The 21,494-nt window shown below is 34.1% G+C and overlaps 1 protein-coding gene across 3 annotated transcripts in view; it reads left to right on the forward strand.

Annotated features, from left to right (window-relative positions):
- ROBO1 (roundabout guidance receptor 1) overlaps positions 1–21,494 on the forward strand; it is a 1,139,823-nt gene that overhangs the window by 1,036,133 nt on the left and 82,196 nt on the right. For all 3 annotated transcript variants that reach the window (XM_055125437.1, XM_055125438.1, XM_055125439.1), the window contains 4 exons: positions 8,561–8,685; positions 11,348–11,519; positions 19,239–19,444; positions 21,198–21,279. In XM_055125437.1, the coding sequence (XP_054981412.1) occupies positions 8,561–8,685; positions 11,348–11,519; positions 19,239–19,444; positions 21,198–21,279 (585 nt within the window). The remainder of the gene's footprint in view (positions 1–8,560; positions 8,686–11,347; positions 11,520–19,238; positions 19,445–21,197; positions 21,280–21,494) is intronic.

Raw genomic sequence — 21,494 nt, forward strand, 5'->3', positions numbered from 1 at the left:
CCAACGCCCTACCCTCTGTGCTATCGCTCCAGTCCAATGTTCCTAGTTAAAAACATAAAATAATAAATTTTATTCTCTTAAAATGTGTATTAATTTTTAAATACATATTTTACTTTCCTATTTAATATTTTTAAAAGATTTTTATTGAAGTATTTTTTGTTTTATGTTAATATTTTGGTATATTGATTTCAATTGAGAAAATTATCAAAATTTGTTCTGTTAAGAAATTCACGTTTTTCAAAAACACTTCTCCAGAGGCTTTCAATCAACTTTTTTTTCACCAGATTATTTTTCTGTATCTTTTAATACTTATGGTTAAATAGTCTTAAAAGAATTTTAATACCATGAGGAGGTGTTTTTTTTTTCAGTTATTTTCTTCATTAAAAAATTGTCATCAGTTTAAATATTATAAAATGTCCACTGTTTCTGTCATACCTCCATCCCCATGTTGTTGTACACTATTTAAAGTGACTTAGGTAGTAACAGTTGTAGGTTAAACTGTAGCAGTTTAAATGTATAATCAAATACGTCCTGGTTCTTATGCAATAGTTCTCCCTAAACTGTTTCATCTATACAAAAATTTGTACAGAAGAGTGGATTTAGTTAAGTGGCCTGGAAGTTGGTCTTTGGTTAATCATCTGTGACATTGAAAAGGTTATTGAGCAATTGAGGATCCCTATTTTCTCATGCAAAAAGGCTGGGATAGACTGATAAGTTTTAAGGTCACTTCCAGCAGTAACATTTTATAGTTTTATTGCTTCATTAGAGAGAGACAGGCAGGCTTTTCCTCTTTCATAGTGAGAAAAAGGAACTTTGGGATAAAGGTAGCAGCAGCTTTAGAAGTAGAAAGCAAAGGCAAGTAGACAAAGTTAAGAAGAGTAAGAAGAGTAGGAGGGAAACCACCCAGAAATCACAAAGTGTAAAAAATAATAAAAGGGCATGATCCAGATTACTTCCCTCTTCTTTTCTAAATTCTTTCTGAATGATGATAGCAGGACAGTAATAGACATTATCCAGTTGGTAGAAGTTCCCTGTTCAGTGTATCGAATTTCCTGTGATCTGAGAAATAGAGACAGTGGGTATATATGAGACAATTCTTTAAAATTCTGCCATTTATTCTTAAGTGAGACTTTGGGGCTGCAGTGATAATGCAGCCAGTGAAGTGCTTGCCTCACATGTCGCCAAACCAGTTTGATCTCCTCCAGCATCCCATATGGTCCCCCAAACACTGCCAGGCGTGATCCCTGAGCACAGAGCTAGAAGTAACGCCTGAGCATTTCCAGGTGGCCCCAAAATCAAAAAGAAAAAGAAAGTGAAAATTTGAGATGACAATTCCCTTCACATGAGTATTTGGATTTTACTTGGAGTTTGTTAATGCATTTATATATTTACTAAAACTAGAATAAAGAAGAATTAAGTTGTGTCAGAACAATTTTTATTTAGATTAGTGGAATCATGTCCCGATACTCATGCTTATGAAAAGCTTAAATGAAGAGGAAAAACAGGAAAGAAACTTAAATGATCACTCAAGATAGGATCCTCTCAAAACTTCAGATGTATTAGGAGCATCTGTATTAGATGTACCTTTTAAATAACTTTTAGGGGCTTTAATAAATTATAAAGTATTATCCAGTTATTATCTGTTATTTGATATGCAAATACATTCTCTTGAATTTATTAAAGACATTGGATTTTAATGAATAAAATATTCAACTCGGCAATTAATTGCTACATATCTTACAAGCCAAACAAGAGCATCTTTTTAAACAAATTTTATTTTAAATGACGTGCATTCTAATAATTTGCCTGTTTCTAACTTCTTGGATGTTTCTAAATGTTTGATGAAATTTTAAATTATTGAAATGATACAAGGAAATCTTTAGGGACAATTTATTTAGTTTCTTTTTGTTAAATAAATATTATTTTGGGGGCTAGAGCAATAGCATGGCTGGTAGGGCATTTGCCTTACATGCTGCCAACCAGGGTTTGATTCCCAGCATCCCGTATGGTCCCCTGAGCACCACTGCACTGCCAGTGTAGAGCCAGGAGTAACCCCTGAGCATCACCGGGTATGACCGGTGATAAAAAGCAAAATATATGTATATATATTTATATGTGTATATATAATTCTTCAGTCTTATGAGATCAAGTTTATTTTCATAGATTGCCCTAAAATTCTACAGCATTTTATTTTTTTGGTCTCTTCAGGACCAAAGAGAGAGTACAGTGGGTAGGGCACTTGCCTTGCAAGCAACCGTCCCAGGTTCAATCCCTGGCATCCCTTATGATCATCCAAACACCAACAGGAGTGATCCCTGAGCTCAAAGCCAGGAATAAGTCCTGAGCATCACTGAGTGTAGCCCCAAAACTAGCTAAATAAATGCAAGACTTCATTGTTGCATTTTGTTGGTTTTCATTCTTATAGTTTCTAAATGTCATTTCTAAAATTTTACTTTTTTATTGAATCTGTGAGATAGACCCTTGCAAAGCTGTTCATGAGTAGATTTCAGTCATACAGTGTTGCAACACCCATCCCTCCAGGACATTTCCCAGCACCAGTGTCCCTAGGTTCCCTCCCATCAACCCCCAACCCCCAGCCCCTAGCCTACCTCTATGGCAGGAACTTTTCTTCTATCTCTGTTGCTGTCTCTGTAGCATTTTAAGATGTCTCCTGTTTAAAGGACACCATGTTTAAAGTTTCAAGAAGTGTAACTGAGTTGAAAGATAGAGACTAGAGTGCATATGGTGTTTGCTTTTTACACTGTTGCCCCAGGTTCGATTACAAGCACAACAAACTCCCTAACCACTGGGAGTCATCTCTGAGTCCAGAGCCAGGTGGAAACCCTAAGCACAGGCAGGATTGGACCCAATGCCCCCTCCCTGCCAAATAAAATTAAAAAACAATCAGGAAATGTTGATGTTTTGATAAGTGTTATGCCAGAGTCAGCTCATTTTTAAACAATTATTATTCTAATGAATAAAAATATGTTTGGTTACTAATTCTTTCAAGTAAAAGAATAAGAAATTTCACTCACTATAATGTGACTTAAACTATGTTTGTGAATTACCTTTACATTTTGAAAATGTGGCACCAATGGCAGAAGACTTTGCATGTCTTAAAATTGTAGCAGTTCATAAAAGCAGAGGTATGCATAGTTCATTTCTTGAAACTATGAAGATGTGTATAAAATCTAATTAATTTGGATTTGCTAGAGACATGAAAATTATTTGGAAAAGAGTGTTGTGGATATTATGTACGGGAAAGATAGAACAGATTAAGATGTTCACCTTGCATGTGTCTGACTTTGGTTAATACTCAGCACCACAAATATTATATACATATATGTACATATATATGTAAATATGTACATTGTATAATACACATAAGTGTGTATGTGCACATACACATATACACATATATGTATGTAAACATATATACACATATATGTATGCACATAGGTATATGTGTGCTTGAATATATGTACATATGTATATGTGTACATTGGTACATATACATATATAACACATACACATGCATATATACGTATATAAAATTCAAACTGAAAAAAATTCAAACTGAAAAAAATTCAAACTGTATTATTTTAAGATAGTTCTGCACTTGTTAATATTTACCTAAGTTTCTAAATTGGCAAAATATTTATTTTCTAAAATTCTAGTTATGAATTCCTTGAGCTTTCTATATTAATACAGGCAAATGTTTCAGCCTTGAAAATGATAAATGTTCTTAGTACTTTCACAAGGGTTATGGATTTTTTTGTTTGTTTCTTTTTCTAGTTGTACTGTTGGTTTCTTCTCAATAAAATTTTGAAATACTTTAAGAATTGCATATTCTAATAATGTTGCTTCTTTGCTTCAAACTGTGAATGGGGGTACTTGCCAGAAATGAAAACTCTCAGTCCACACCTTTAATTTACCTGATTTTAGGATGACTTGCTTGCTTATTCAAGTATAAGAAGCACAGATGTAATAGAATATCAGGGGGGAAAAATCTCTTAAAATTTATTTGGATGGAGTTTTTGTAAGAAACTTTTTAACCATTGGTACAGATGCTTGGGCTTATTCTCTGTTTCATTAGTTCTTTAAGATATATAGTATTTTTAAATTCATTACATGTACAGTTAACTAACCTTGTCATCTAGTAGTAACAAAATGTATTCTGAAAACTATCGTTTAACATTATAGATACCATTCATTTTATGTTTTGCCATTTAATCATAGTAAAAATATTCATTTCTATTTTTATCAAATTAATCATGATCACACTGAATATACTAACAACTTTTCACTCATCCATGAGTAGTATGAACCATGTATCCAAGTATTGATGTGTTTTTATTTTAAAAGAAAGAATCATTGTTAAGTCGAATCTTGTTACATTTTTTTTTGTTTTCTGGTTTTTATTTTTATTTATTCCATGTTTCTTTTTTTTTGTTCTGTTTTAGTTGGGTCTGGTAAGTTGACATTTTATTGGCCATCTTCTAATCACCGTGTCACTGTGAATGGAACTTCTCTTCCCCTTTCCATCCATACCCTTCCATGTCCTTCAAACAAAATCAGCTCCATGTTTCACTTGTCATTGGCTTCAAAGACAGACTGCACAGAATAAAGTCTGCAGGAAATATGGGTAACTGTGACAAAGAGTACAGGTAACGGGGTTGCTAACTTGATGTCTTATTAAATGATATGTAATCTGCATCCCTTTATATTTTCTTTTCTTAAATCAGTGAAAAAGTATTTAATAAAACACTATCTCCACTTAAGTATCTTTTACATTTGTATCCTTAAGGTAAAGCAAACCAACTAAATCCTGTGCTCACGGAACTATTGGGCTTTGACTGGGAGAGACTCAGAGAAATTTTAGGAAGTTGTGATGTTCATCTTAAGTTTTGTAGCTATTCAGCAATTGAAATTGAAAGTTCATTGGTGTACAAGTTTGAGTTTAGGATTGTTTTGATTCATTTTTCATTTCTGTGTGTCAGATTCATTTTATCTTATATGAGAAATAGGATATATCCAAATTTTCTTACAGTTTGCATTGATAAATGTATATCTTTCTATACCTAGCCATTAGATCCCAAGTATACTTATGACTAGTATATAGGAAACATTCTGTTTACTTTTTAAGAATTCTAGAATACTATTAGCAGGTGAATTTTGCATGAGTTTTCTAAGTAGTAGGCTAAGCAATATTTTTGACCCTAAAACAATATTCTTATCATTTCAGTTAAAATGCTCCATGAATATAAAAGTGTCATTTCACACTGATACATGTAGAATAAATCATTCATTAATGAGTATGTTATAACAGATGAGTGAAATTAACACTTTCCCATATCCTACCATGTGTACAATATACAGTAATATATGTAGATTAAATATTAATAAATAATACAAAGATCAGAATAAAATGGAATTAAATGTATATAGAATTTGTATTATTTAGTCTTTATTATATTTAACTGCTGTGAAACTCGACGTGCCCCTAGTAAAACTATTAATAGAGTGGGAAAATCTTATCTACAATATATGGATATAGAAAACATTTTAGCCTCCCAGTACTTCCTAGAAATAAAAAAGATGGATGAGGAACAAAATGTTCAGAACAGATAAGCTATCTGTGATAAATACAAAGATCAACAGTTTTAAAAAAAAGTCATGATAAATTTTTACCTTGTAACAAGTCTCACAATGAAGATGTTACTGGTGCCCGCTCAAGCAAATCGATGAACAATGAGATGACAGTGCTACAGTGCTACTATAAGACTTTAATGAAGAGCGGAGTCTGCCTTAGAATTAGCAATCACTGTTTGTGAAGTTTGGAAAGAAATGATCTAAATAGTAGTACAAAATAGAAATAGTAGAAAAATTAGAAATAATTTAAATATTAAAATAAATATAAAATAATTTGAGATAATGTATATAGGTCACAAGTAGTAATGGAAATAACATACAGACATATACCTTAAAACTGTGTGATTCAATTTTTACAGATTATTTGTAGTGCTTTCTTCTTTTTCTTTGTCCAATACTTTAAATTGCCAACAATGACCATATGTGACATGTAACATGGATAGGTATTTACAGTTGTAGCATTTTTTTGATGTCATAGCCCTCAAACAATATTTATTTTGTTTAATGAGAATTTGAAAGTGGTCCATATGACAAATGAAACCTCAGCACAAAATAGGTGATGATAGGTTGTTATATAAATCATTCCTTAATTTTTTCTTAAATATGGCTATTATCTAATATTCAGCATACATGTAGAAAAGGAATTTTAAATTGTATTTTAATAACTATGTTGTGGCTTTGTAGGTAATATTGATGTTGGCTCAAGAAAATGCCTACAAAACAAAGTAAAATCACCTCCAGGGAGATATCCTGGGTAGGATAGCTGCAGGGTAAATGTAATTAGCATAAGGGTTTGTATTCCTTGCTTCCAAATAAGTCTTTGAGGTTTGAGTAGAGTTGGCATTTTATAAAGGAAACATGGATTCTGGCAGACATTATTAGCCATGCTTCTGAGATTTAGGAAAGAGACCACCCGAAGTTTTTACTTTGTCTCAGTGGTCTGAACATTTATTTTTTCCTACTCAAATTCTCTGCGTCTTGGAAAGTCAGCTTCTCCCATTCATTCAATTAATGATTTGGTTTTCTTTCTTTGAAATAAACCAAACTGTCTTCTGGATTTAGTTTATCATCCAGTCAATTCTTTCAATTTCTTAGTCTGATTTTGACATCAATTACCCGAGCCTTTAACTAAGGACTCAAATGCTCCTGTCTGGATGCGTATGGAAGAAAGTCCCCAAGCAGTGCTACAGATGGCTGTTATTATACCTGGATAATAATAGTGCTTGCTAAAATCATGAGTAAACCACTCAATTACAATCAGAGTTTTTTGTTGTTGTTGTTAAAAATTATAAACTAGGACTTTAACGTTTCCCAATTCGACCTAAACTATACCTCCTGACTTCGTATTTTCTTCCCTATAAGTTATAGGACATTTAAAATTATTTGACCTGATTTTTCAGGTCTCCTATAATTTTCTAGTCAAATGGTATAATTTCTGCTCAACCTCAATTAAAAATAAAAAGGGAGTGTAGAAGAAAGAACGCTAATCTAGTTGTTAGGCTATCTAATTACTTTCTTCAGTTTTGCCACCAGACAATCCTCCGCAAGTTGTTTTACAATATTCCTTCCTTGAAAGAGATGTTTACAGTTCAATTAATCCATATGATATATAAAGCATTATTTAAATATATACATGTATGCATCTACATGAACAACTTCGTATATTTAGATTATACTCAAACACATATATGTGTGTATACATCTTTACAAAACTGACCCTAAAATATTTAGCCAGAAAAAGCTCTCTTCTTAATTCCTTTTTTTTTATTAACCATGCAACTGCATTTGGTGAACAGAATGGTAACTTTATTAGATATCCTCTGACAATAATTCTGATTCCTGTTCAGTTGAAGGAGTCCTAAGTGAGTAACAGAAGTAATTTTCAGTATTTATAAAGAAGCGAAAAGAACGGAACCATTTTTTAAAAGTGAACTGGCTTAACCCGATCCTTTATAAACCAGTAAATGTCTGGCTGGAAACTTTCACTTCAGTTTGAACTGAGTCAGGAGCGAAGAATAATTAGGTGTTCCAGACAGCTGATAAGGAATGAATTCGAAAAGTGTAAATAGAAGGTAGAAAGACTCCCATTTAGCCCACATTTCCCCCAAGTACAAAGCAGAGCCCCCAAACAGGCATTGCCCCACAGGAGAGACTCTGTCGGCACACCTCATGCTTTCAGCTGCCACCGAACTCAATGTAACTGACATAATTTTCTGACACTCTATTTACTGCTGGATGAAGTGGCCATTTAAGTCTGTATAAATCAAACAGTTTGGACAAAGCTGGCAGTATTTATAATGTCAGGATGAGCAGATGTTTCAAATTTACCCTCATTTCCATATATATTCTGTTTGAACATGTCCTTGCCTATGTAAATGAAGGAGGCATTCGACTCCACTATTACTTTAAATTCATTTCTATTTGAGTAATTGGACTGAAGATTTTAAATGGTTATAATTTGCACAGTAGCATTTCAGGAGCTTTTGACTTAAATTAAAGTAATTTTAGGGCCTGCCTACACCAGGAGGTCCTTGTGTCTATGATTAAAGTCCATTCACCTTTAAACAACTTTGAATGAGCAACGATAATATTTATTCAGACAAATTCCAAGTATACTTTGAATGTAAAGGGCCAAATTGTTGGCTCAAGTTGTTTTTTTTTTTCTTATATGGTTTTTAATCTTAGAAGGTCAGGTAATAAAAACCTCTCTGAACAGCTCTGTTTTATTTTATAAATATGCATGTAATTTAGTTTCAATTGAATTAAGTATGTGAATTTGTACATTATGAACTATAATGGTTACTGAGTTGTATAGAATAAAAGCAGCTCTTGGGATACCAGCAAATTGTCTCAATTAAGACAATAATGGCATGCTTTTGATTGATATAATTGTTTTCATCTCCTTTAGAACCTCCACATTTTGTTGTGAAACCCCGTGACCAGGTTGTGGCCTTGGGGCGAACTGTAACTTTTCAGTGTGAAGCAACGGGAAATCCTCAACCAGCTATTTTTTGGAGGAGAGAAGGGAGTCAGGTATGACATTATACAAATATTCCTGTCAGCGAAGATGAGAGTCAAGAGGTGACAGAAAACAAGTCACATAGTATATAGCTCTCGGTTCCAGAGAGCTGAGATATCTGAGCACATAGAAATCTCGGTGCCGGAGCAATAGTACAGTGGGTAGGGCATTTGCCTTGCAAGTGGCTGACCTGGGTTCCATCCCCGACATCCCATATGGTCCCCCAAGCAACAGCAACGTCAGGAGTGACCCCTTAGCATCCCGTGTGACCCAAAAACAACAGCCAAAAAAAAATCTCAGCAACAACAGCCACCACAAAAGAAATTTCAGCTACAAGACAAGAGACAGAAGTCATCCCACTGTTTTAATTCTGTGCAGGGTCATATATAGGACAGTATTCATTTGGCTGATTGGTTGCTTTGGCGGCCACCCCCAGCAATTCTCCTGGGCTGTTTCTGGCACTCAGTACTCAGAAGGGTCTCCTGGAATTGCTCGGGGCACTTGTGAAACCTGACATTGAGCTGACTGCCCCTGGCATGTGTGCCTCGCATGATCTCTGGGTTGTCTTTCCTGCCTGACAGAATAGTAATTGATTATCATATGAATTTTAACATCGTGCTGATTTGGCCTTTACTGGAAAAATTGACTTCCTTTCCCCTCCCTCCCCCAATTCATTGTGTTATCATTTCTTTTATTCAAATATCTTTAATTATATGTCGAAGGACATATTCAAAATAGTGACAATCAGGCTTGCTCTGTAAGTCCATGTCCTGCCTTGAATATGTAAGTAAGCCCATGTTCTGCCTTGAATATGCATCTTGCTGGCTAATCTGTTTCTTTGCTTGCTTATTTCCACTCTAGAGAAGTCTGTGTCATTTGTTGAACACACATTTTCCCCTCTGCCCTCACATCTCTCTAAATAAATTTTAATAAAAACTTGGAAAGATTAATCATTGGAATAATTTCTCTCAAAGCATCTCAAAACCTGGTATATTTCCCAGTGGTATCTTTTGAACTTGCATATTTTTCTAAATGTATACTTATACATGTATACATATGAGATGTATCAAACTATGAAATTCTCAAACAATAGATGTTTTATATATTCTACTTTGAATATTATCAAATGCGATCATTTTTATCCTATACTACTATCTAAACTTTTATTGAAATAAAATAGTTTATTAAAAGAAATTTTCTTAGATAAAGGTGAGAGGAAAGAAAGAAAGGATATTCTCTTTTTAGAGAGAATACAAGCTACTCCAGAATTGAAAAAAAAAAGAAAAAGAAGAGATTAATTGAGAGATGGGTGTTCACAGAAAACACAGACATGTAAAAAAATCCTATGTAAACATATTGTAAACTGGAAATTGCTATATACATTGAAACTTGAATATTAAGATCTGTTCTCTTACACACTCTAATCTCACTATTAGACTTTAACTTACTGAAAAGAAAATGGAAAGCAATTTAATTTTTTTAAAGAACAACCCTACGTTTCATATTTGGTGTCGTGGGACTTCAAATGCATTCAACCTGCCCTTAAAGAACCATATTTGCTAAATTTATGTAAGAAAAATTCTGTACAATAATAATAGCAAACTATTGAGAAGTTCTTCATAGTGTAATATTTAAGTGAGTCTTTGATCTGTTCTAATTAATCAGTAAGCTATTTACTCTAAATAAAATTTCGAAATAATTTAATTTTGCTTGCTTTTACGATGCAACTCATGTTTGCGGAACTGTATTCAATGGAATTAGTCTTTTTAAAATGATATATGTTAACAAGGAAAGTAAACTTTAAAAAAAGAAGCAACATATTTGGCTAGAGGAACGTAGTTAATATCCATTATTTCATAAAATATAATGGCATAATGTATCATTTTATATGAAATATGCACTTCTTCTAACAAGCATAATTAATTCATAGTGAGAATTTTGCATCACAGAATAAAATCACACTTTTCCTTGACTTTCTATTTAATATAGTCTTCTAGAGAAATAAAATTGTTATTAATTCTTAAATTCAGCTTTTTAATTTCAGAAAAAAAATATGCATAGGCTCACCAAGCGAGAAGAAAAAGCAAGAAATGATTAACAATTTGGTGGCCATTACTATCTTTTATAATGTATGTTTAACAGTAGACTAGTTCCAGTGAAAAAAATAATAGCCTTGGGGTCAAGAGATAGCACGGAGGATGAGGCAGTTGCCTTGTACACTGCTGACCCAGGTTTGATCCTGAGACCATTAGAAGCTCCCTAAGCCCTGCAGGAGTGTTGCTGAGCATAGAATAACCCTTGAGCACAGAGCCAAGATTAAGCCCGAGAATTTAATGTGCACCCCAAAGATGATAATAATAATATTCTTGAAACTAAATTGGTAAATATCTTTGTATATATATATATGTATTTATGTATTGGTACTTTTGTGTATGTGTGATAAAGCATGCCTAGCTTATATGACACATGTGGTGTCACGGTGTGACCCCAAAATCAATCAATCAATCAATCAATCAATTAGTTCACAACTTATTTATGCTTTCTTCTTTCTTCTGTTAATGGATTGCTTGAGGTTTCAGTTCTTTGTTAATGAAATTATCATCTGTGTAGATGCATAGATGTTAAAATATTGATGTCTGACAATGAACAGCTTTATTCTCTCTTCTCAAATTCTAGAATCTGCTGTTTTCGTATCAGCCGCCACAGTCATCTAGCCGCTTTTCAGTCTCCCAGACCGGCGACCTCACGATTACTAATGTCCAGCGATCTGATGTTGGCTATTACATCTGCCAAACTTTAAATGTTGCCGGGAGTATCATCACAAAGGCATATTTGGAAGTGACTGATGGTAAAGTATCACGTTTGATTCGGAAATGTTCAAGTTTGGCATAGAGGTCTAAAGAAAGCACCAGAGTGAATATATATTTTCACAACTTGCTACCATTTTCACATGACATTCTGTTCTTTCCCCCTATCTTTACTGAGCAACTGTGACTTACAGTGCTGTTAGCAGTTTTCATGCATGCTTGGTTCCAACCCCCAGCGTCACTGCAGTGCCCGCTTCCCTCCAACAAGCCCTAAGGGCCCCTCCAGCCGCACCCTCACCCCCCAACATGTAAACGCGGTTCGTAACCTTGGTACTGTAGAACACTTCTCTGCTTCTGCTGCCTTTGGCCATGTGTTGACCCCTTACTATATTTTATATCCCAAACATGAGAGAGAAAGTTCTGAATTTGTCTCTTTTTTCAGAGTTTACTCAGCGTGATGCCCTCTAGTTTCACCTGGCTCTTTTTTTCCTTCTTTTTCTTTTTGGGTCACACCTGGCGATGCACAGGGGTCACTCCTGGCTCTGCACTCAGGAATTACCCCTGGTGGTGCTCAGGGGACCATATGGGATGCTGGGAATCGAACCCAGGTTGGCTACGTGCAAGGCAAACGCCCTACCCGCTGTGCCATTGCTCCAGCCCCTCACCTGGCTTTTTTAACAGTAATTTTTATCTAAAGCCAAAGAGGAGGCTGATACAGTGACATATCCTGATTTTTTTTTTCTTGTTTTAGTTTGCCTATTCTAGGCCTGTACATTTCTAACATCAATTTAGATTCACAATAGCATAGCACTTATACATAGGAAGGTTTATGTGGCATTGGTATTACATGGGGATGTTTCTGTGTTTGGAAAAATTTTACCATTGTTTTATAAATTTTATTGTAGATTGCCATTTTCCCCTTCATTAACATAAGGAAATAAGATAAATAGTTCAATGAATCTTACATGCAGCTTATGATGATGAACGTGTTTTTTCTCCAATAATATGACTTTGTTCTCTTTATCAACTACCTTATACATGATCTATCACTATCAAATATATTATAAAGACATAACACTAGAGCTCTCTAAACCATAAGGTGAAGTAGTAATAATGTAAGAATAAATATTCAGAATAATTCAGCAAAAATAAGAACACTATATATAAAGTGATATAAGTAAACCAACACAGTATATTATAAAGAATATTTAAATAGCTTTAAATAAGGTAAAATGGTATTGCCTAAAAAACTAATTCATATAATGCCAATCAACTTAAGATATACAATATTTCTAGATTCATCAATGATTTCTACTTTGTTTTTTCAGTCAATAAGTTTCTCTTTGCTATCCTTGTTTAGTTTTCCTGTTCATTATGATGTTCAACGAAGTCAATGCAGTTGATAATGTTTTGTGTATGACAACTTAGATTCTGAAAAATGTCAGTGAAAGTCATACATATGTGTATATGTACATTTATAGAATCAGTATTCTTTGTTACTGTGTTGCATTTCATTGTATAAATAGATCACAACTTGGGCCGGAGTGAGAATACAGCGGGTAGGGTGTTTGCCTTGCATGCAGCTCACCTGGGTTCAATCCCCAGCATCCCATATGGTCCCCCAGCACTACCAGGAGTAATTCCTGAGTGCAGAGCCAGGAGTAACCCCTGAGCATCGCTGGGTGTGACCCAAAAAAAGCAATAAATAAATAAATAATAATAAATAAAATAGATCACAACTTATTTATACTTTCTTCTTTCTTCTGTTGATGGATTGCTTAAGGTTTCGGTTCTTTGTTAATGAAATTATGTGTTCCTGGACTTATGTATTGGTTTTAATCTGTAAGAGCAATTTGTCTGTGTCCTTTTCAATTCTCTAACTATAATTTTATAACAATAAGACATATAAAACAAAACCTTGTAGTTTTCAGGTAGAGTTCTTACGTATATTTTAACACATAAATAGCTATAATACTTTGTATTTTGATATGACTATATAGCTATACTTTTTAAATTTTCATTATTAAACTGTTTGAGGCACGTACCTTCACATAAAACTGACTTATGTATTAGTACTGTATCCAACAATTTTGCTAATAACTCTATTCTTTATTTCTAATTATTTATAGTTTTTTTATTTCCAAGTATTTATAGGTTTGTTTTGAAGTTTAATTATATAAAATGTGTCTATTACAAATGAACTCTGTTTCACTTCTTTCTTCATTTCTTTTATTTCTTTTACTGAGCAGCACTGTATGATTTCTATATATTGAGTAGAACTGTTGATAGTATATATGTGTTTTAAGTACTAACTTCAGGTAAAGTGCACTTCCTATTTTGTCATAAAATATACTTAGTGCTACTAAAACAAAACAAAATTTAATAGATGATCTTTTTGGGGGGAAATCTAGATAAAATTGTAATGCGTTGATGTCCTTTATTTTCCAGTGTTGTCAGAATAAATTCTCTATTATTTAATGGTCTTAAAGTTTATGATATGACCTCTGCAGCCAAGCCCTAATTCTTTACGAGTTCTTCTCAGGCTGTTTTTACTCTCTAGAAATATGACTTTCTTTAAGAAGCATTTTCTGACTGTTCAGACTGTGCCTATCTATGCCAGATATGTGCATATTATATGCTGTAACTTCATTTCTTCTGAATTTGGTTTCCATAATCATAATTAAGTTCAGAGTGAGATCCTTGTCTATTTAATTGTATAACCCATGGATATATAATTTTTGTCAAATGGGAGATTCTCAGTAGCCTTTTTTCAAGTGGGAGATTCTCAATAATCTTTTTCCTTAATGAGTGGAAGAAGCAAGGAAAGACAAAATGAACATTTAGCTCTTGTAAGGATTCAAAATTTGGATTCGTGGCTCTGATTCTTACCCCTGTAGTACTATTATGTATATTATATGTGAATATATAAATTTTATGTACATAAATACTAGTATGCATATATATGAATGCATAAAAATGAAAAATACCTTTTAGTAACTTATTATCTCATAATTAATAATTGAAGGCAAAACTTCCTAAATGCCATCTGGCATTGCCTTGTCAGGAGTTATGTTTGTAGCAACAGAGTAAGCCTGCCTACTTTTGCATGTGATTATATATGTATACACACATTCTGAATTTGTGAGTTTTGAATTCATTTATGTTTATTTCTAACACAATGTTTCTGAGAAACTTTAAAGTGACTATGTGTTGTCTGTTGGTGGCATTTTATTTTTGTTTTTAAATTTTATTTTGGAATTAACTTTTATAGTGCAAACTATAGTCTTTTCTTCATAGGCTGACTATAATCATTGTGAGTACTGCCAATATCCTTATCAATTATCAATTCAGTTTTAGAGAATGACTAGTAGTATAGTTATTTCCATAAACTTTTATTTTCTTTTTAATTTTTTAATTTTGTTTTTAAATTTTTGTGTCACACCCAGCAATGCACAGGTTACTCCTGACTCTGCACTCAGGCGGTGCTCAGGGGACCATATGGGATGCTGGGAATCGAACCCAGGTTGGCCGCTTGCAAGGCAAACGCCCTGCCCACTGTGCTATCACTCCAGCCCTCTGTAAATTTTTAATTTTAGCTTCTTGACCTTACATATTTGCAAACAGATCAAAGATAAAGGCACAGTGAATCAAGTTTGGAGTCACAGAAGGTGGAGTAGTGGCTGTCTTTGAAATTTCACTATGTTTATACTAGCATTCTTCAACCTGAGAATAGGCACAATCTACATACCAATACATGGACCTGCAGTTCTAACCATTTTGGCATTGAACTAGTTTTTATCCTTTCTGTGAACTTCTACACAGTCTGCTCCAGACCAACAATTGAAGACCACTGGTTTATACCAGCACTACTGTCACCATTGCCTAATACAGATGCTTATTAATTTTACTTCACAGTTATTCAGTTTTTGTTGTTGTTGTTGTTGTTGTTGTTGTTTTGTGCCAAGCGCTATGTGACATATCACAGGCTCAAATCTGGTAAATTCTCATTTTATAGATGGGGAAAATCCCCCCCCCCAAAGTTAAGAAGTTTGTTTCAGATGGCACAGCGGGTAGAGCCTTGCATGGGACCAACCCGGGTTCAATTCCTCCACCCCTCTAGGAGAGCCCGGCAAGCTACCGAGAGAAGTTGGCGCACAAGTCAGAGCCTGGCAAGCTACCCATGGCATATTCGATATGCCAAAAACAGTAATAACAAGTCTCGCAGTGGAGACGTTACTGGTGCCCGCTCAAGCAAATCGATGAGCAATGGGATGATAGTGATACAGTGATGTAGAGAATTAGTTGCAGAAGTGAGTTTTTTATAAAAATTATTGGAAGAAGTGAGTTTTAAAATATAAGTGAACACTAATATACTGTTGACTTTCCACAAAGCTATTTCAATTATTTTTAAATTGTTTAAAATTGCACATCTAGATTTTGGTCCTGCAAACCTCGCCTAGGTACTCAGGAGCTTTAAAAAGCTTTTGGCTATAATGCTGCATAACTTAAATATGTAGCATCAGTGCTGTATCTTTCTAAATTCTATGAAGTGCCTTTTCTTATGCACTGCAGTAAATTGTAGTTCTCCTATTTCTAGTTTATGCTTTATACCTGATAACTCATTCTAATAATTACTGTAAATATATTAGACATTTAATTTGAGGTTTGTTCTAGTTTGAAATTTTTTTCTATACTTTAACCCTTGACAATGACAAAGTGTTTTGTTTTTCTACCTGAAATTGTTTTCATTAATTCTTCTAGTTCTGATTACCTATGTCTTTGATTTTTTGCTTTTGTTTTTCCAAGAACAGGATAAGCAGTGATATCATAATTGATATGTATGCCTAGAATTTTTGCAATTAGTGAAGCCCTTTTATATCTGTTATTCTATTCTGATATTCATAGCAGCCCCCTGTGGTGATTAAAATAAGTTATTACATATCTTCTTTTTCAAATTAAAAAACTGAGATCTACAGAATGTGAGGAACTTTCCCAAAGACTCATGACAGATGGTGAAAGTACTATCAAACTCTACTTCTGTTTGGCTTTGTGTTTGTTGACTATTCAATGTCAACCAGTATGTAAGAAATGACATAGAAAATAGCAACTTTATGCTATATTGGGTTGGAATGAGAAGGTGTCAATGCTACATAGGAATAGGATGATGAATGAAATAAGTATAAAGATATAGAATATTGAATAAAACCCTGCTACTGAATTGTTTCTAAATATAGCAAATCTACCAAACGAAAACCACTCTGTTACTGGACTTAATTTTAATCAGTTATAGAGAAGCACTCTGTAACTAATTTAATTAATGTCTGGAAATAAATATTCATATATTATTCTAATCAAGGGAACACAGGTGGTAGAGCATTATAAAATCCAAATGCAATAAGACATGTTCTTTTTTTTTTAATACTTGGCAGGAGGGGCCTCTAATTTGATTTTTTGTAGTCTCAACAGATAGCGTGAAGATTAGACAATTCTAAGCAAAAGAATTGTTGACTCACGTTTTTATGCACAACGTATCAAAAATTCCTACCAAGTTTTATTTATTTATTTATTTATTGCCAAGTTTTAAAAATCAGATCTCCAATACATCCTCATTAGTATCAGCAAATTCCATACGAGTACCAAGGAAGGAAGGTAATTTGAAGGATAGAGTGGAAATGCACAGTTGCTGATTTTACTCTTGCTTTTTTGTTGTTTTTCATGAAGTGAATGTAAAAACCGATAATTACTACTTGATAAATGAAGAACAAATTGAAATGTGACTACAGCTTGTGAAAATCTTTGGTGCATATAACTTTGAACATTGACACGTTTAGGTTTTTAGATTGTTGCCTCCAATATCTAGTTATTCTGACAGCCAGTTCCCTTTAATCAGGCATCTTCTTGAAATGGTCAGTTACGTATTTGTGATTTAAAATAATTTACCCAGTATTCAGAATTTTAAAAGTTAGTAAAAATTTTTAAAAATCTGAAGCTTAATTTATATTCACTTATGAAACCATCGATTTGAATATTTATCCAAATTGATTATACTGCATATTTAGAAAATTTCTTTAAGCAAGCTTTATTTTATATCCATTGAAGTTGTCTGATTTTTCTATAAAATAATGATGTTTTTTCATCATCTGAGATAGTTTTTAGATTTTGAACATAGGAACAGAATAACCTTATATTTTATTTAACTATCTTCCATTCTTACTACAGTGTATGAAAACTAGTAAGGTATTGATTGCAGGACTATGAAAAACAAACAAACAAAAAAACTAATAAGGTAATAGAAGGAACAAAAGTATTTTCCAGTTATGCTAATTCCAATTTGGGGAAAGTCTAATATTTTCCAAGTTAGGGAATGAACTTAAGTTATATATTTTTTAATGTTTTTAAAATGTGAGGGTTGCGGAGAGATCCTACAAGAGTAAGGTGCTTGTCTAATCGACATCTGCCCCCATTCAATCCCTAGCATTGCGTACGGGTCTCCACATTCCTCCAGATATGATCCCTGACTCCAGGAGTAAGTCCTAAGCACAAATGAACTTTACACAAAAAGTGTTTATACAGGGAGTAAGGCACGTGCCCTGTCTGGTGCTGGCTTCAATTTGATCACCAGTATCTCCTGAGCACTGTGGGTTGTGATCCATGAGCACCATCAAATGTGGCCTCCACAAAATAATGTGGCACTGTAGCACTGTCATCCCATTGTTCATCGATTTGCTTGAGCGGGCACCAGTCATGTCTCCACTGTGAGACTTGTTACTGTTTTTGGCATATCGAATATGCCACGGGGAGCTTGCCAGGCTGTGCTGTGTGGGCGAGATACTCTTGGTAGCTTGCCAGGCTCTCTAAGAGGGACAGAGGAATTGAACCCGGGTTGGCCATGCACAAGGTAAATCCCCTACCCGCTGTGCTATGGCTCGAACAAAAAAATAATTAGGATAAAATACAATTCAGATAACACATATGTTAATGTTAATGATTTTGATATAAATGTTATTGTGCTTGCACCCTCACCAAGTTTCCAAGTTTCTTCACACTGTCCTTATATCGCCTGTAATCAGTCCCTTCTTGCCTTTTCTCCCCACTGGTTGATATTCTCAGTTTAAACTGTAGTTTCGGATTGTCCTCCAACAATATTTATAGTTTCTCTAAATGCATTAGTGTAAATTTTTTGCTATTGTACCCCTGAATTGCTTTTAAAAAAATGAGTTCAATCATGTCATTGTATTAGGTACGTCTAAAGCACCTTCTTGAATCCAGAATTGTCAAACATGCTAGTATGGTACCATAATTTTTTTTCTGCTGGCCACCAAACTTGACATATTAAGTAGTTGAATGGGTTAACTTATTAGATTATCTCTCATGTTTCTTGGACAGGGGGTGCTTTTTAAAATGTGTTTTGATTGCACCTTTCACAATTTCAGAACTCCAGAGTTGCACTTCTCAATGCTGCTTACTACTCCATCACCCACAGTCTTAATTGACTTCTATTTTTTTAGGAAATTAAATGGGTTTCATGGCCATGCAGTGAACTCATGCAGTGGCTGATCCTTTGTAAGGAGGCTTTGGTACCTCCTTTTAATATTCTGAGTCAGTGTATCATATAGATGCATTCTGAATAATGCATGTTTCTTACTTTAATTAGTTGTTTAATTAGTTTGTTACAAAGCCAAAAGCGAATGCTGTTGCTTGGATGATTAGAAAATTGCTTCCAGTTGCAGAAAGCTCTTTCCTGTTTTGTCTTCTGGCAGTGATTGCAGACCGGCCTCCCCCGGTCATTCGACAAGGTCCTGTGAATCAGACCGTTGCTGTGGATGGTACTTTAGTGCTCAGCTGTGTGGCCACAGGCAGTCCGCTGCCCACGATTCTGTGGAGGAAGGATGGAGTCCTCATCTCCACCCAAGATTCTCGAATCAAACAGCTGGAGACGGGAGTGCTACAGATTCGATACGCCAAGGTAACTTGAAATGACACCCCTCCCCCCATTTCCATTTTGTTCCAATTCTCTTTGTGCCTCTGGCAAATAAAGTTGAAGTTTTAAATTTTAGAATCAGTGAAATGCCAAATAATGGTATTAATGTAGTCTTAATTTGATTTTTTTTTTTAATTCTTGAACACATTCTGTGTGTGTCTGTTGAAAATGATTTCACTCCTAATTTAGCCCATGGCAAAACATTTAAAGTTTCTTGAGGAGGAGGGAAATGAAAATGATTTTGTAAACTACTCTGGAAAGTAGAAGGGGATTTGTGGGAGGAAAAGAAATACTTTCCAAATAGTGGAATGATGCCGGCAGTCCAGAAAACAGTTTTCAAAGATAATTTTTCTAATGTCATTTTATGTACAGTTTACTTAAGCAGTTCTTCTATTGTGAATATTTGGTTCAGCATTTTGTGATTGCAGAACATGCTACATGCAAACAAAATATATAAAGCAGTGTACACACCAACTGTACATTTTAAATTAGAATTTAAATGATGAAAATCCCACAGGTTTGTGGGAACAATTTAGGGATTTACCTTCTTAGAACATCACATCCCATACCTGTTCTTTCAGGACTGTGTTGTTTTGTTTTGATTTTTCATTTTCTTTTTAGGTCAAGATCAGACAAGCTTATGGAGCATATGAAAGAATAGCCTTGACAGCAATAAACATAAATTTCAATTTCTTTATTGCTATTGTGGGTGATTTTCTTTGGAGTTCTGGATTGGTATAATAGTTTATTTTACGTGCCACAAAAGTTAATAAGTTGTACTTCTTTGTGACAAAGATTGTAACTGCAATTATCAGAGCAAGATGACAATATTCTTGCTTATTAAATATTACTTGAAGATAGTTATTACCTTAAGCAGAGGTATACAGGTTCATTATACTGTTGCTAATTTTAAAGCGAAAATTGTGATTGATGGTATTTTGGGTTTATTTCCCTGGTATTCACCTTTAGGGGAGAGAGAGAGAGAGACCATTCATTCTAGCTGGAGTTTGGCTTTATATTTATTTAGCTGTCCTAACTTAAAGAGTAAAACAGCAAAGTGAGAAGGAATGTGCAGGAAGAAATACCTTAATAAGGAATCACTTTGTGTCTTTTAAAATATATATATGTACATATATACATATATATATTAATCTCTGGGACTGGAGAAAGAGTATAGGGGTTAAGATGCTTGCCTTGCTCACAACTGATTTTAATATGATCCTCAGCACTGCAAATTGTCCTATGAGCACTGCTGGGTTGTCCCCAAAACTCTATAGGTAGATTGAATATATATATATATATATACACACACACACATATACACATATATTTTTGAAATTGGTAAAATGGGAAATAGCTAGAATTGTCATTGGCTAAGCTCTACCAGGTTGATTATGTGACTTACTAAACATAAAGATTTAGATTAGTAAGAAAACCATCTGAATGTGCACCTGCATTGTATACCTCATTGTCTACTGTCCATAACTGAAAATAGTGGCATTTTCATCTAATGTAGTTATATTTCATTAGAGAATTTGAGAACCCTAGAAAATCTTCTTTTCTTCATGCAACATTTTCCTTCATATCATAAAAAATGTTTAATTAAAGGAAAGTTTCTTGTTAGCAAGTTTAAATGTGGTTATCTATATTCGTTGACCATATACAAATGCATAAAAGATTTTCCAGTTCAGTGAAATCTTGATTGTTCCAAACCTGTATTTTTTTTTCTGCCTTGCAGCTGGGTGACACTGGTCGGTATACCTGCATTGCATCAACTCCCAGTGGTGAAGCAACCTGGAGTGCTTACATTGAAGTCCAAGGTAAATTAGATAGTGTTTTTATTTCCCTTAAAGTAGAATTTCAGGGGGAGAGAGATAGAGCCAAGTATAAGGCATTTGTCTTCCATCCTAGTTCAATTCCTGGCACCACATATGGTTCCTAGCACAGCTAGGAGTGATCCCTGAGCACTTCTGGCTAGCACACCCACCTTTTCCCCTGCAAATAAATATAATAAATATAATAAATTTCCAAACTT

This window comes from Sorex araneus, chromosome 2 (genome assembly GCF_027595985.1).
Source record: "Sorex araneus isolate mSorAra2 chromosome 2, mSorAra2.pri, whole genome shotgun sequence".
Taxonomy (NCBI): Eukaryota; Metazoa; Chordata; class Mammalia; order Eulipotyphla; family Soricidae; genus Sorex; species Sorex araneus.